Source organism: Apteryx rowi, unplaced genomic scaffold (genome assembly GCF_003343035.1).
Source record: "Apteryx rowi isolate R43461 unplaced genomic scaffold, aptRow1 scaffold_400, whole genome shotgun sequence".
NCBI lineage: Eukaryota > Metazoa > Chordata > Aves > Apterygiformes > Apterygidae > Apteryx > Apteryx rowi.
In genome coordinates, this window is record NW_020450531.1 from 289,985 (window position 1) to 305,458 (window position 15,474).

General features: G+C 39.7%; 1 protein-coding gene across 1 annotated transcript in view; it reads left to right on the plus strand.

Annotated features, from left to right (window-relative positions):
• The window catches only part of HECW1 (HECT, C2 and WW domain containing E3 ubiquitin protein ligase 1), a 269,616-nt gene that overhangs the window by 218,904 nt on the left and 35,238 nt on the right, over window positions 1-15,474 (plus strand). The window contains exons 16-21 of the mRNA XM_026075287.1: window positions 5,086-5,191; window positions 5,397-5,493; window positions 7,524-7,607; window positions 8,625-8,734; window positions 10,971-11,091; window positions 12,475-12,588. Coding sequence (XP_025931072.1) covers window positions 5,086-5,191; window positions 5,397-5,493; window positions 7,524-7,607; window positions 8,625-8,734; window positions 10,971-11,091; window positions 12,475-12,588 — 632 coding nt within the window. The remainder of the gene's footprint in view (window positions 1-5,085; window positions 5,192-5,396; window positions 5,494-7,523; window positions 7,608-8,624; window positions 8,735-10,970; window positions 11,092-12,474; window positions 12,589-15,474) is intronic.

Below are 15,474 nucleotides of genomic sequence, written 5' to 3' on the forward strand. Positions count from 1 at the left end.
TGTCAGCTATCTACAATCCTGCTGGTTTCTTTGCTGAGCAGGTGGTGTGGCCTCTGGAATCTGTCACCAGGATTGTATGAAGGACCAAGAAAGACAACCACCAGTCTTGAGCATTACGTACAGGTGCCAAATGAGCATGAAGGAGAATGAAACAGTGCATCTTTAGTTGTCAGTGAGAGCACAGAAAGGAGCCAGGGTGCTGAGAAGCAAAACACCCCCACACATCTTGCACACACAGCTGACATCCTACCCAGGTGAAAATGACTCACCAGAGCATTGTGCGGACTTCCCAAGGGCTTTGTGGCGCTGCATGATCATTTGAGGAAATAGCAGATAAAAATCATAGGCAGATGAGCCTGAAGTTGTAAAAAGAAATACTCCAGCCTCACATGCTCATGGATGGCTCCTGAGCTGAGTCACATGCAGGAGTGGTTATGGTTCTAGGAAACTGATCTCAGTACTCAACTGTGGATAAAAAAGCAAAAGTAATGTCTGGAATTCTTAGAAAATGAATAGAAAGGGCTATTTAATCTAGGAGAGGACAGGTGTTACAAGAACTAAATGTTGCAAGTGAAAGCCAAGTCAGTTCACCTGAAAAGAAGGTAGGGTTGAAATTCAGTGAGAATCGTTGACCATAGGAACTAATGATTTACATGAGTATTGGGTCCCCATTTCTTCATACTTTCAGATCAAGAAATAGTGATTTTCTGGAGGATATATTTTGAGCAAAAGCAGGTTCCATTGTAGTCACCTACAAGCTTCTGAGCTCCCCTAGTAGAGGCAGGGGAATGAATGGGTTGTGGTGTTCAACTAAGGAATGGTGATCTCCTGCTCTCTGTTCTGTGACATCCAAGAATCTACTAAATCCTTTTGGCTCATCAAAATGTGTCCTTGATTCCTGCCTAATATAAACTCTGTTGTTGAATAGAATACCCCTGTACCACTAATAAAGAATTCATTTTTCATATTTCAAATATACTTTTAAGTCTCCCTCATGAAATTGGATCATATAAATATACTTTCTCAAATATAGTAGTTTTCTTCATGACATTTAAAATTTGTTCTCAGTAGAAAATGGAGATAACAGTCATGCAGCTTTTACAGAACGCTGTCTGTTGCTTCAAAGGACTTTTATTCAAGGCTTACCCCAATTATTAATAGGCCCAGCAGAAATTCAGAATGCCCTTTTTCCCCTTAATGTGTGTGTTGTGGACTGTGTTTAAAAAAATGATTTGTGCATATAACAGTACTCCAGTTCCCTCTTCCAAGAAAGAAAGCATCCATTTCATAAATGATTCTGTAATATTTACGCTCTTCTCTATGTTGAAGTATTCTCCTAAATGAAGGACCTCTGTTAAAGCTGTTGACGTCCATCTGTGTAGATTCTTGGTATTAAATGGTACTACATAATAATTTGACAAAAATGCTACAGATGATTCAGTAGACACTTTCTTTTTCTTCAAGTGAAGGAATTAATCTTACAGATAAAAAGTCATTGATGCTGCTCTTAGTTACCTGATTTTTGAAAAAAAGCTGAGCTAGCTGTACTGGCATCAGTACCTAAAGAGCAAAGGACAGTATGTGCTTCAATACCCTCTGCCACTGCTGTAAACAAAGCGGTGAGGAGCACTTTCCATTCCCTCTAGGAAAAATCCTTTCTGCAGTGGAAGTTACCATGTATGATGACAGTGTATAGATTTTAAAGACAAAAAGAAGGAAGAAGTAGCCATCCATAATGGAGAGGCAGGAGACCCTGGAGAGCATGAAATGCAGAGGTACAGGGATGTACAATCTCCTTACTCTCCTTACTGACCAAAACCATGAGCAAGTAGCAGGACTCAGACAGGCAGGAACCTTTCAAATCCAGCAATGATGTAAAACCCAGAAAAGGGTATTATGTCATTGAAAGGCTGTTGGTTTGTACTGTCCACTCTGGTTGCAACATCCCAGGATCAATGGCAAAGCTGTTAAACCCTGTCTGTCTGTCAGATTGCCCTGTACTAGATGAGTTAGGTCACTAAATCATTAGCAGGGTCACTTTTTTTTTAAATTAGAAAATAATGTACTAATCTAAATTAAATGATTAAATTAGAATGTCAATGCAGACAAGACAATTGTAATTAAACAGTGAATTGGAGCAATCAATTGTACTGTATTAGCTAAAATATTGGAAAGAGGAATATTAGCAAAGTAGAASTTAATTAGACATCTGGGAATTTTCGTGTTGTGTTGCCAGAGAAAAATTGTTTAGAGGCATAAATGTGCAAAGACCACAATCCAAACATAGTGTTAGTGATGCCTACTGATGGTGATGAAGAGAAGTACACCGCTACACAGTGTGTGGGATTTATTCTGCTAAGCTGCAGACAGAACTGGATGCTTATGTTCTAGTTGACTTTAACTTTTAATCCAGGGGAGGGAAGAAGGGAGGGGGAGTGTGAAGGCTTCCTCTCCCTTTATGAGCTGTATCCACATTTACTTTTAGACTTTCCTGCTTCAGGAGAATATGTTCAGGCATATAACCTTGCAGCACTGGAAAGCTAACCAAAAGAAAAAAAAAATCAGATTGCCTGAGTGAGGTGGGGATTCAGCCCCAAGCTGGACTGAAGGACTGTGTGGTTTCCATGTGACAAGGAAACACCAGCCAGTGCTAATTTTTGTGGGAGAGGAGTTTAACTCCTCTGTTGCTCCTCCCTTTCCCCCTTCCTGTCTTCTGGTCAGTAAGTCTTTGGTTGCAACAAGGGCCCATGGTTTTTCTTTGTCAGTTAAGCATGAGTCAGAGTCTGCCCTCAAAAACAAGCTCACCCATCATCCACATCCACAATAGCACACAAGCCCATTCTGCAGGGAGTTGGGGAAAGACATCCTCGCCTGATCTTCAGAGCTCAGTGGAAGTGGAGAAACTGAGCACACACTGTGCCTTAGAGCAATGCCAAGCATACCCACTAACACAACTGATCAGATGCAGGTGGGCCAGAGCATGGTCTTCAGCTGCCCACAAGACAGTCCAGAAGAAAGCAGCTATTCTCAGAAGGGCTTCATGTCCGCTATGGCAATGGCTTATAGTGTTCCTCTTGCACCTAAGCTTCATTCTTCTTCCATCGCACAAAGTAGATGCCGTAAAGGCCACATGCTGCCCATCACAGTGGATGCTGGGGTCACAGGATTAGAGCTTCCTAAGCCTGTTCCTGAGCTACAGTTCACAGTGCCAGTAGGCCCATGACAATGTGACAAGGAGACAAAAAGAGAGGGGGAAGTTTTAGCACAGCACAGAAAGGACTTGTGTCCTACAAAGGCTTTGGGACAAGACTTAGAGAGGAAGCCAGTGAGAGCAGAAAGGGTATACCTCAAATCTGTTGCTTAACAGGGCTAGATGAAGATTATTTGAGAGGGAGGACGGCTAGTTTCACAGCCAAGGTTTTCACTGCACCTGTGCAGCTTTTGACCAAAATGTAGATGTTGTTAAAATTCCACCAATCCCTGTGGCATTAGTTGCTGTTGCAGTTAGTACATTGTATATGACCTCCTTGAAAGTTCAGTCATAAACTGCTTGTTTTTAAAGGCAAGAAGGGTTGGGCCAAGATTAGCACTTCAGTCTTTTAAATACTGCAGGCTTGACTCTGTTCTCCCTGACACTGGCATAAGTCTCTTACAGTCAGCAGATACATATGAATATAAAATGGGTGCAGGTGAAATCATAATTGCATGATGGAGCAAAAAGTTCACCATGCACTTTCACAGCAGTTTTGTGTTTTCAGTTACAGTATATTTAATTAGAATCATTAGAATTTTTCATTGTTTAACCTGTGTATTGACTAGTATCAAGTGCATTGACTGGTATCTTGTTACATATAAACATTTTATACTTTACMTGTTCCAAGGAAACATGTCAGTCACATTTAGCTTCTCAGTTTTCATTTCTATCCAGTTGGAAGACCTGGCATTTGGCTGTAGCACTGAAAATGGATTGGCACTATTTGCTTGGATTCTGAGCATTTAAAATACTGGAGTATGGGCAATTTTTTCCTGAAGTGGTTGCCAAGTACTACAATTTGTTCAGTGAGAAAGAAGCAGACGCCAGCCCAGTAGAATGGCAATTGGAGTTTATATGCATCTTGTCCTTGCATCTTGTCCTGATACAGAGTTTACTTGCACTGATTTTATATCAGCGCACCTCTGTTGGCTTCGTTATGTCCATATCCTTAAGGAACATATATATGAGAGAAGTGAGTTCCCCTAAACTTGTGGAAGTCCTCGTACAGTTACCAACAAATGATGACTTACTGAAGATAGATTTCCAGACCTCATTATATGTCTCTTATTATCCTCCTGTCTAAGCATTTTCCCACCATTTAATGTATCTCCCTTCCTGACATGATTCCCTTAACTAGACGGAGTGTTTAGGACAACAGCATTCTTTAAATTAAGTACTTCAGGTAAGTAGTAGTCATAAATTTCTTTCTTACTGCTCTTTTTATCTACTCTTAAGATCATGTTCTTTTTTCAGTGTATACACTTCAACTTCTGTTTCTAATAATGCAAGTTAGGCACACCCCACCCCCTTTGGGATAATATAGTCCTTTTCTTTGCTGTCATCTACAGAGGTGTATCTTTCCCATGTTATTCTAATATTAAATTTCCCTTCAGCAATGCTGAGTGAACATGTTGCAGTTCTTCGTTGCTTTTTTTCAAATTAATATTGCTGTAAAATTTTTGAGGTAAACAGAGTCAAGCTGCAACAAGATATTTTATAATATAGAAATTTTATTTTATTGAACCAGAGAACTCCATCACCATAAGCCCTGTATTAACTTGCATTTACTTCTGGATTCTGTTGCCTTCACGGCAGTATAAAAGAGTTGTAACAGCTATGGATAATTGCATCCCTCCATTTGGAAGCATGGAATTACCTGTCTTTTTTTAAGCTGGCTGAAGCATAAAGCTATAATTTCTGTGCAAGCTTTCTGTCCTTCAGTCAGCATCATGAACCATTCTGAAAGTCACAGAAGTAAAGATCAGATTACTGACTAATGCACTGCTAACGGTCCAGTTTTCTCATTCTCCTCCTTTCCTCCATTGTTGTAGGCCTCTGAAGTCTCACGGAACAGAGGAGTTACTCTCCTGGCCAGGCCAGGCAATAGTCTCGTAACAGCTATTCGAAACCAGCACCATCATGAGACATTACCTCTGGGTAAGCCAGCTTTGTGTTTTCTTTTTGAAGCAGTGCTCACAAAGATGCTTTCTAAGACTACTCATCAACCACATCCACTGCTTCATATTGCCCTGTGCCTCACTAGCAATGCAGTCATCATGCCCCAGCACAGTCATCGTGAACTCCAGAAGGGCCCCTCGATGGTAAAGAAAAGCCTCTGTGTGGTTTTTTTTTCCTTTTCCAGCTTACAATGACAAGATTGTTGCGTTTCTACGCCAACCCAACATTTTTGAGATGCTGCAGGAGCGTCAGCCCAGCTTGGCCAGAAATCATGCACTCAGGTAGTCTTTCTTCCAGACTGCTGAAACCAAGTTCTGAGAGTGACTTTTGTAGTGGAAAAAACAAATTCTAGTTGCTGTAATAAAAAGGATGAACTCAGGCCCCAGATAAAACTGTCACCATTAAAGAGTAGGCATGGACCACCAGAACCTAAGCAGTTATTATGCTTATTTTCTACAGCCACCCAAGAAGTAAGAAGAATATAAGTACCTGTGGGCAAATAATGACAAATCTAATATCCACACTAAATATTACTGAATAGCAGAAAATCTGTGGATAACCAGGCTTCACCTATAATTACCACTTTGCTTTTCAGAAGATAGGGGTAAAATTGTGGCTCAATGGAAGTCAACAGCAAAAGCTCCCAGTTACTTCAGTGGAACCAAGATTTCACCATACCATGAACATAGTCACCGTAGATTTTGTGAAGAAATAGGAATATTATGAAGGAGGTTTTGCTTGTCTTCACTCTTCACTGATAACTTAGTAACAGTCCTTTCCAAAGTAATCAAATTATATCTTCACCTCTCTTATGGTTTTTAACCTAGTAGGTTTAAAAAAAAAAGAAAACATGGAACCAAAAGCCAGTACAATTTTGAATGCATTGTGATTCCAAAGGTTAAATTAATTGTTTGGGCCTAGAAACTGAACTGGTGTTAGTCAGTCCCGGTTAGCAGTGCCAGTGTGCATCAGCTAAGACTTTGACCCAAGCATTTAGTATGTGCTGTGCAGCAAAAAGTACAGCTGTGGTTGCTGGGGAGGGCGAGGGGGAGCTAAATGAGGGAAGAAGAAGAACCTTCAAGTTTCTTCAGTGTATTTTCTGCTGATAGCCCTCCTGGCTTGTCATTTACCCATGAGGGCCAGACAAAGAGTTCTTTGGGCGTAAGGATTAGGCTTGCTTCCTGGGGGAATGAAAACATGCAAATAAAATGAGAATGAAAAATGCTTCCAGTATTCAAGATTTCTGTAACTGAGAATTTTTTATCTTCACCATCAAATTATTCCAGACTATTATTTTTTAACGGCTGTAATTTGAATTCTCATTCCTCAGAGAACAGATGATGCTTTTATCTCCTTTGGAGCAGAGAACAAATTTGACTAGTGATAGGGACTAGACAGCTTAGCCAGTGCGTAATAAGATTTGTAACAGGATATTGAGCCCTTCACCTCCAGGTCATTGCTTTGATTATAGCTTAGGTCAGGAGTGATTCAAAGCTACCATCTGATGCCTGTTCAGTAGCCTTTGTGATATGGGCTTGTTGGTCTTGCACAAACTCTTAGGAGAAAAATGTACATCTTTTACAGGGCTTGATTCTGCAAAGCATTGTAGCCCCACCCAGCAAGGTCCTACGGCACATGCTTGACTTGAAGTAGAAACCTTTGACTTGATATTAGAATAAATATTCTTGGATACTCTAATGTTTGAAAAGCACAGTGATAGACTGGAGTGCAGCTCTGTATCTTGCATGGTCCTACCCTGCTGATAGAATCCTATCCTATGCTTCCCACTCTTACTGGCATTCATTATATGACAAAGTATATAATTTTATACATATGCTATATAACCTGTCTGTGACCTATTGATATCAAGTATTTGTTAGAGTTGTCATTTGCCAGCTAGGACTGACAGAGACAAAGGAAGGGATATTATGTGAAACTACTACAGAAAACTGGTGTGCGAGTTGTAGCCTTAACTAAGGGAACGTCTGTCCATCAGTGGCATAAGCTACAGTGCTACACATGAGCTCAGAGGACTAGGAATCATTCTGTTTTCTAAAATATAATATAAAATCTCTTGCTTTAGGGTCAGGAAATGGAGTGATATAAATAGATTCTTTTTTAAAAGTTTGTTTAATGAGATTAGAAAATGAATCAGGGCAGTTAGGATGTTTGCCGTTTTTGTAAGGAGAAAAAGAGGAACTGACAAAATACTAAGGAATAATAACTTTATCCATAGTCCATGCATTGATAATGGCATGTTTACTTCTTTTTTTCCTTTCTCCTCTTGTCAATAATATAATTTATGTTTCAGGGAGAAGATCCATTACATTCGGACAGAGGGCACACATGGGCTTGAAAAGTTGTCCTGTGATGCAGATTTAGTAATTCTCTTGAGGTAATCAATTTGATCAAAAGCGTAATATTGTTACTTATGGTGCCAAAGAATCTGGCTGGCTTTTTTTCAACATAATTGAAAAGATTTTGTTAAATCTTCCAGGTCGTTTGTCATTAGAATAGGATTTCATTGTTACTGATAGCCGCACAAAATAATTCCGCTGGAGTACATCAGTCAAATCTTATTTTGTGGAAGCCAGCTTCCAGTGATGCAGTGAATTCCATCACCAGCCAGCAACTCGATCAATATGGTTCTTACCATGAAGTAGCAGATGAAGAAGGATCAGATCAAAATGTTTCCTTTTAACAGAAACATTCTTGTTTCCTATTTTCAAAAAAAGAGGAAAAAATCTTGTCTTTCTCTGTACGAGTATAGAATGTAACTGTTCATGAAACTGCTAGTTCTACCACTACAGCATTGCCCACACAAGCTGGGCCGTGTCACATTAATGAAACCCTGAAGTACAGTACAATGAGTGTTTTCTGGGTAATGTAGATAAAGCTTTTACTTTGGGTCATAGCTACTTTTGTTTAACACAGATAAGGACTTTTTTGTTGTCTTGGGCTTACACAGAAAATATGCAGTACAGCACTACCTAATGCAAGAACTTTGCAGCTTATTCCTACCACCTTCATATGAATGGTCAAAGTGCTGTGCAGGTGCCTGTATGAAAATACATGACCAAAGAAAAACAACCTGCAAGACAGATGTGTGTCTCCTCTTTACTCATTTCCAACGTACTGAAGTTGTCCCTGTGTACCACATATTCTCAGGGCTTAACTCTCTATCAGTAGACTGAGGCACTGCCTTAGCATGAAATGTCTAATAAAATTGACTTTGTTGTTCTTTGTTGCTGGTGACCATGCCTGATTTAGGAAATTTGTGGGTTTTACTAATCCATGAATTCAGAGAGCTACCCAAACTTATCACTCCAGCGGTCTTGCACCATACTGCATATTTATATTCCTTCATCTGATGAATGCGAACCAAACCTCTCTCTATCGTTTTTCCACACAGCCTTTTTGAAGAGGATATTATGTCCTACATACCACTGCAGGCTGCCTTCCATCCTGGTTACAGTTTCTCTCCTCGCTGTTCACCCTGCTCATCACCTCAAAATTCTCCAGGTAAGGGGAGGGGAAGATAATACAAAATCTTGCATTTCTGGTATTTCTCCACCTAATAATTACAAAGGGTCAAATTGAGAGCCAACGTAAATTGTCACTCTGCTGATTTCAGTGCCCACTTTGAATCTGACCCAAACTGTTTTGTGCTGGATCCGTTGCCATTGCTGTTATACGTTTGTTGAAATGTTAAAATGGCTGGAAGACAAAGATTAGGAATTGTCCATATAGAAGAAAGTATTGTCCTGCTTTTCAAATAGTTGGGAAGGATTAGGGTAAGAAGGGAAGGATTAGGATAAGAAAAGAATGGTGATTTCCAAACGTAACTCACTGACATGGAAATACATTCATGCATACTGACATTAGGTGACAGGAGCAAAGACCAACTTCAAAATCACAGGTGTATTGCAATACTTCCAGTAAAGTTAACTCCTATAAAATGCTCCTATGAAGTTAACTCTCCTCCACGCTGTGTTCTGAAGACTTTGCTTCTTTCCAAGACTCATCTGTTTTAAGACTTGAGGGGATCATCTTGATCATCTAGTCTGACCTCCTGTGTTGAGCCCATTAACTTTGGTTTGAAGGGAAACAAATTTTCCAGAAAGATATGCTGTCTGAGAAGGTTATTTCCAGCTGTGATATGTCTCTGTAGTTGTTGTTTATGCTATAGAAATTTGAGGAGCAAACGTCTCCCTTTTGCCAAGGCATACAACCCCTACTGCAACCTCACTGCATGACTATGTACAGTGGCCATTTTGAGAGAATGGATAGAAATGTAATCTTAAGAAATCCGTTTTTGGCTGAGCTTTTTAAAAGTCCATTTAAATTATCTGGTTTCAAACAAAATTTATGGGCAAGAGATGTCCAAATCTCAGAGGTGGCTTAGAAAATTGGGTATCTTTTTTTAACGTGCAGAATTTAAATGCTGAACCCTTGTCTAAAGAACAACGATATTTTGTGAGAATGTCCTATTGTCACTACTGAGTTTGAACACAATTGTAAATGCATTCCCCTCCTCTGCATCAGGATAGGTCAGAAATAAGTCTCCTGCAAGACAAAAATAGAAATATTTGACCAGTACATTAGTCAGGAGGGTGTTAAAAGAACTGCGGGAGCTTTTACCTCTTGTGAAAAGATGAGAGGGCAAATATTAATTTCAGACAACATACTGTCCRCTTCCTTATTTCTGCTGCTGGTTACATAGCCCCTGAGAACCATTCTCTTATGTCATGGGGAAAATCATCTAACAGAAGAAAAGAAGTGTCACAAGGGATTCTCTTTGCGCAGCATGTAAATACACCTTTCTGTTTTACCAGCAGAAACAATTAGTAATGTCCTTCCCTCCTGGCAACCAAGACCATGCTCCCACTAGATGTGATTTTTTTTTTTTTTTTGACTTCCTATGGAGGATTTTCTGCCAGATTTCTCATAAAAGGACTTGTTTTTATTGTCTTCTCTAATGAGATAGGGAAATGGGATTTCATGGATCCATTCTTTGACCCTTTATGGCATGACACTTGTTTATACAAAAGGACTAATCAGCTACTTTGAGAATGCAGATTTCAAAACAAAACAGGTCCAAAATTGCTGAAAATCTGCTGTATGTGTGAATCATAATAGGAAAATGTAGCATTTCTTCCTGACAGAAGTCCTTCTTGAAGCCACAAAGGGTTTTTGTGTTGATGGCTGGAAGTCTTTAATATACAGTCAGATTAACTCTGGGAAACCCGATTCCCAGCTTGGCCACGGCACTAGCCTCAAGATAGAGGCATTACTCTGAGCTGCAGAGGTTTAATCCTGCCAAGTAATGAGATCTCCTATACAATGCAGAGGAGAGAGATCTCTTAAAAGTGCGAAAGGGAGAGAAAACCTAAAACCAGTGACCATCACCGGGAATTACACACATCAATCTTTCTCATGTCTTTCTGATCCCTGAATTTCCATTCAGATCAATCACAGTTGAAGGCTCAGGCAACAGAAGGGCACACATAAAGCCAGTTTAACCATTCCATTAGTGAGCAGATATAGCCCCTGGAATTCATTGGAATCACTGAATTATAGGAACAACTCCATTAATGTCAGGTAGAACATAAAATGATTTGTGCACAAAAATCCTTTGTATGCCTATAAAAAGTTCCTATTGCATTTGATAGCCAGTAGTGTGTGGAAACAACAGCTGCATGATTTGAAATGATTTAAAGCCTATTACACTTTAGGAAGCTGTTCTTTTTCCCACCAGGACTACAGCGAGCAAGTGCAAGAGCACCCTCTCCATACAGGAGAGACTTCGAAGCCAAGCTACGTAATTTCTATCGAAAACTTGAAGCCAAAGGATATGGGCAAGGTCCAGGTAAAATTAAGTGAGTATTATGACAAGTCTTTCAGATAGTCTAGCATGGCATAACTTGATCTTTTATCATTACCCATGAATCACTGATAGGGAGTAGGAAGCACACCAGAGAGTGCAGTTCATAAATCAGTCATCCAGACAAGACAAGACCTTAGTCTATCCTGCAAAAGAGTGACCTTCAAGAGGCTTTCTATTTAACAGAGATATTGGTATTCTTACCTATAATTTCCCAGTAGGAAAATCATCCATTCAGAAAAATGTTCATGGTAATGAACTAGACATTACTACCAACATTACTGCATCATTGTAATGATGGAATAACTCCAAATCCTATGAATCTACATATCAGTGTAACTCAGGACCAGAATCTGACTGTACAGATTTTAGCTTGTCCATGTGGGTTTGACTTTCAGTAGCTCTTTGTGTTGGTAGCCTTCCTGGATTTGAACCAGCAGCATTTCTTGCCTCTGTTCACGTATTCTGGGGATCTGTCTCTGAGGCACTCTGTCACTGGGTTTTGAGTTTGCTTCCCAGACAGCCTGGTAGTTGGCTTGTGACTCTGTACCTACTTGTGCTTGTGCTAGTTATCCTACTTGGCTAAAGGACTATATGTTTCTGAGGTATTTCCTGGGCACCTGGTTGAATTTATGCATCAGATTGGCTTCCTACCAAATCACATCTGTTGTGTAAAAAAAAAAAAGTCTGAAACCAGGCAATTTATTCCAGGCAAACGTCATCAACAAAATATTCCTACAGAGCTTGGAGAGTCCTAGTCATTGGTTATCACTTTTCAGAGTCCTGTTAAGTGGATCCAAGGCAGACACAAAATAAATTCCAAAATGTCTATCTTAAAATGTCCATGTTATATGAACAAGCAGGATTTCTTGCACAGATGGTGTTTAAATGCAGTAATCATTAAGTTGTTTTAAAGGCTGGCAGAGGAGTGAGAGGTGTGTTGTATAAACAGAGTCTGATACTCCCTTTGCTTACCCTGCTACAGAAGCAGTAATTCCATGGTCATTCACTGGATTAAATCCAGGGAGAGTTTGGGGCCAATCCCAGAACAGTGTCACTTCATACACGCAGGAGACTCAGCCCCCTCTACAGAACTGATTTCTATATATAGAGGGTGTTACAGAGAACCTTTTAGCAGTATAGCTACACTTTGAACCTAATCACAGCATTATGAAGAAATTCACCTGTGAGGCATATAGAAAAGCAGAATGAAACAACTCACTGAAAACCAATAATGGTCAACTAGCTTTTGACCAGTGCACACAAATTTATCAACTTCTCTGAGAATGAATCTCTTTACCAGCTCTTGTTTACCTTCAACCTCACCTACTCACACAAGACTCAATCATTAGATCTCTATTTCTGCCTCCCTTTGCAGGTTAATTATACGACGTGATCACTTGCTTGAAGGCACCTTCAATCAGGTAATGGCCTATTCACGCAAGGAGCTCCAGCGGAACAAACTCTACGTCACATTTGTTGGAGAGGAAGGGTAGGGAACTGCTAACTATTATCAGTTGTGAAGTAACTGTTACATTGCAAAACATGGCAAGAACTGGCCTCTCTTGTTATGTGTTGTTTCTTTATTTTAATTTTTGTTTTATGTCTGAGTAAGTGATCCATCTCAGTTAGCTCAAACGTCTGTTGAAAATCCAAATAGCAAAAATGCTTCATGTTCCTATAGTACCTTCCATCTAGATGCCTCAAAGTGACCCTTTAAGTGATTAAATCTAATGTCATCCTGGTGCCATAGATATTTTTATTGTATGGAAGGTGAAACAAACTGCAGACCCATGGTTACACACTGAATCACTCTCAGGACTAAAATTAGAGACCAGGCCTTTATCCATTTTACTACTGTACCTCTTCAGAATGGATCTCTTTTGGTTCAAAAATTTTTGCTTTGCATGCCATCTGATGATCATTTGTTATCCATATGTGGACTTCTTGTTTCTGGTGAAGTGAGAAGCATGAATGCTGTTAAAAAAATCAGTCCTTGCAGTTCAGTTCACCCAACTGGAAGCTGAAAGCAATAGAATTCTCTCAGATAGGCCTTTTCTCAGGAGACTTTCTGCTGATCTACAAACCCAAGAGCCATTCATGTATGTTTAAGTAAATCACTGACCTTTTGTTTCCATATCTAAACAGAACCTTTCAAAGTCACCCTTGCTCATTTCAAGAGCTACATTATATTTGAGGCTTAATCCATATGCTTTTATAATGGAAAGACCATTGTGCTTATTTCCGGTGTTTCATATAACAAAGCCTTCAAATTCTATTTCAATAGCTTTGTATTTAAAGCTTCTTTAAAAAWAAATAAATAAATAAAACGGATAGGATTTCAGGACGCTGAAACAGTTTCAGTTCCAAACGTACTAGAACAGTAAAACTCTGGGGCAGCCATCAGAGGGTCCAGAAGCCACTGACACTATCAGCTCTAAAGTAACTTGTCAAGTGAAGAACTTCTGCATAGCTGAATTTGGCTGGAGTCCTGTTAGGTGCAGTGGAAAATAAAAGTCACCAATCTCAGTGTGAGTTGCTCCCTGTGACATCAGTAAAAGGGGATTTCTTAACTCTACTTTTTATACTCCCTGGATTCAGTATCATCTAATAAAGGCCTTCTTTTACAGCTGGTTTTGCCACTGGCTTGCAAGTAAGGCATAAACATGCAGCGTAGCTCCGTTTGTGTTTTGGAGTAGCATTCTAGTATGCTAACACTGCCCAAAGTCATGTTGTTTTCCACACATCTCTAATAACTTTTACTGTGTGTAGTACAGTATCCTCAGGAGAAGTTACAAACCAGTTTGATTTGCAGTTTCATTCATTCTTCACTGATTCATTTACATCTGAAGATACATTCCCCCAGGGTTTTTGCTGTTTAACTCTAATATATATTCTGCTGGAGGGACTCCAAGATAGCAATTTCCTACTGAAAAGAAAAGGTGATGCTCTATGGCTACCTGATGCTGTATGGCCACAGCTTCCACCATGCTTTAAAGTCAAAATGATGTTGAAAATGAACTGTGAAGGATTTATGAGTTAATGTGTTGCTCAGAAATGTAGTATCTAGTCTTTCCTTGGATGTTTTTGAATATAGAGAGGTGGCGTTTGCACTTCTTTACTCCAGCCATCATGAGTCTTATCCTAGCATCTTAATGTCTCTTGAGCCAGATTTGTTACACGTTTTACACTAGTGGTTCAAGTGGGTTTATTACCATCCTCTTTTGCTGTTGTGGCTTTAGTCTCATCACATGCTTCTAGGGTTAAAGCTGCTAAAAGTACCCAATCTCCAAAAGTAAAACAGGAAAAAGATGTGCCAGCCTGCCCTTTATCTTCCTTCTAGTTGCAGAAATCAGTCATTCTGCCCCTTGCGATTATGCTTTCATAACTTTAAGCATATTATAGAGCATTCTGATCCAGCTGCAGAGTTTTCCATTTACTTTGTGTCTGTTAAGTAGAAGTAGTGCCTGCCTCAGAAACTGTTTGGCACACATGATATATGGCTACAAATCATTCATTCTTATTGCTACATGGAGATTTACATTAGATTGAAAAACCTACCTGCCATTATTACAGGACAATCTGTTTTTAATAAATCCATCACAGTTAGGATTAATGTATTCATGAAACTTTTTTGTTGTTTTTTTTTTAAGTTGAGATAATTGGAAACAGCTTGATTTAAAAGTTGGGGTTTAAAAAAAAGGAAAAGAAGGTGACCCTCTACAGATTAAAATCATGCAAATGAACAGCAAAGCACAACTTAAGGTGTACCACACATATTTGAAACAATCAGAAAACTAGAAGAGCATGGCTGGAACAATTGAGGAATTGCCAGTCCATCTTAAAAGACATAGTTCTGTTGGGAGTTGGTCTTGCTGAGCTTGGAGCTTAGGTTATACACTGTAAGAAAGTATTCTTGGGGCTAGACTGCATCTTTGGTTGCATCTAAGTGTAGGAGAATACGAATCATTTCTACTCTTCTCTCTGGGCTGTCTGGGCTGTGAAGCCAGGTGTTCATAGGCAGTTCAGACCCACTCACTGAAAAGCAAAAAGTGGGCAGAGCTTTTGCCCTTGGATAGCCATTGCACTAAGGCAAGGCTGAGCTTTGTACCTCCAGTTTCACAAAATCACAGAACAGTTGAAGTTGGATGGGACTTTTTAAAAACATCTTTTCCAACCCCCCTGCTCAAGCAGGGCCACCTAGAGCAGATTGCCCAGGACTCTATCCAGACAGCTTTTGGATATCTCTAAGGATGGAGACTGCACAACCTCTCTGGGCAACCTGTTCCAGTGCTCAGTCATTCTCACAGTAAAAAAGTCTTTTTCTCGTGTTCAGATGGACCTTCCTGTGTTTCAGTTTGTGCCTGTTGCCTCTCAT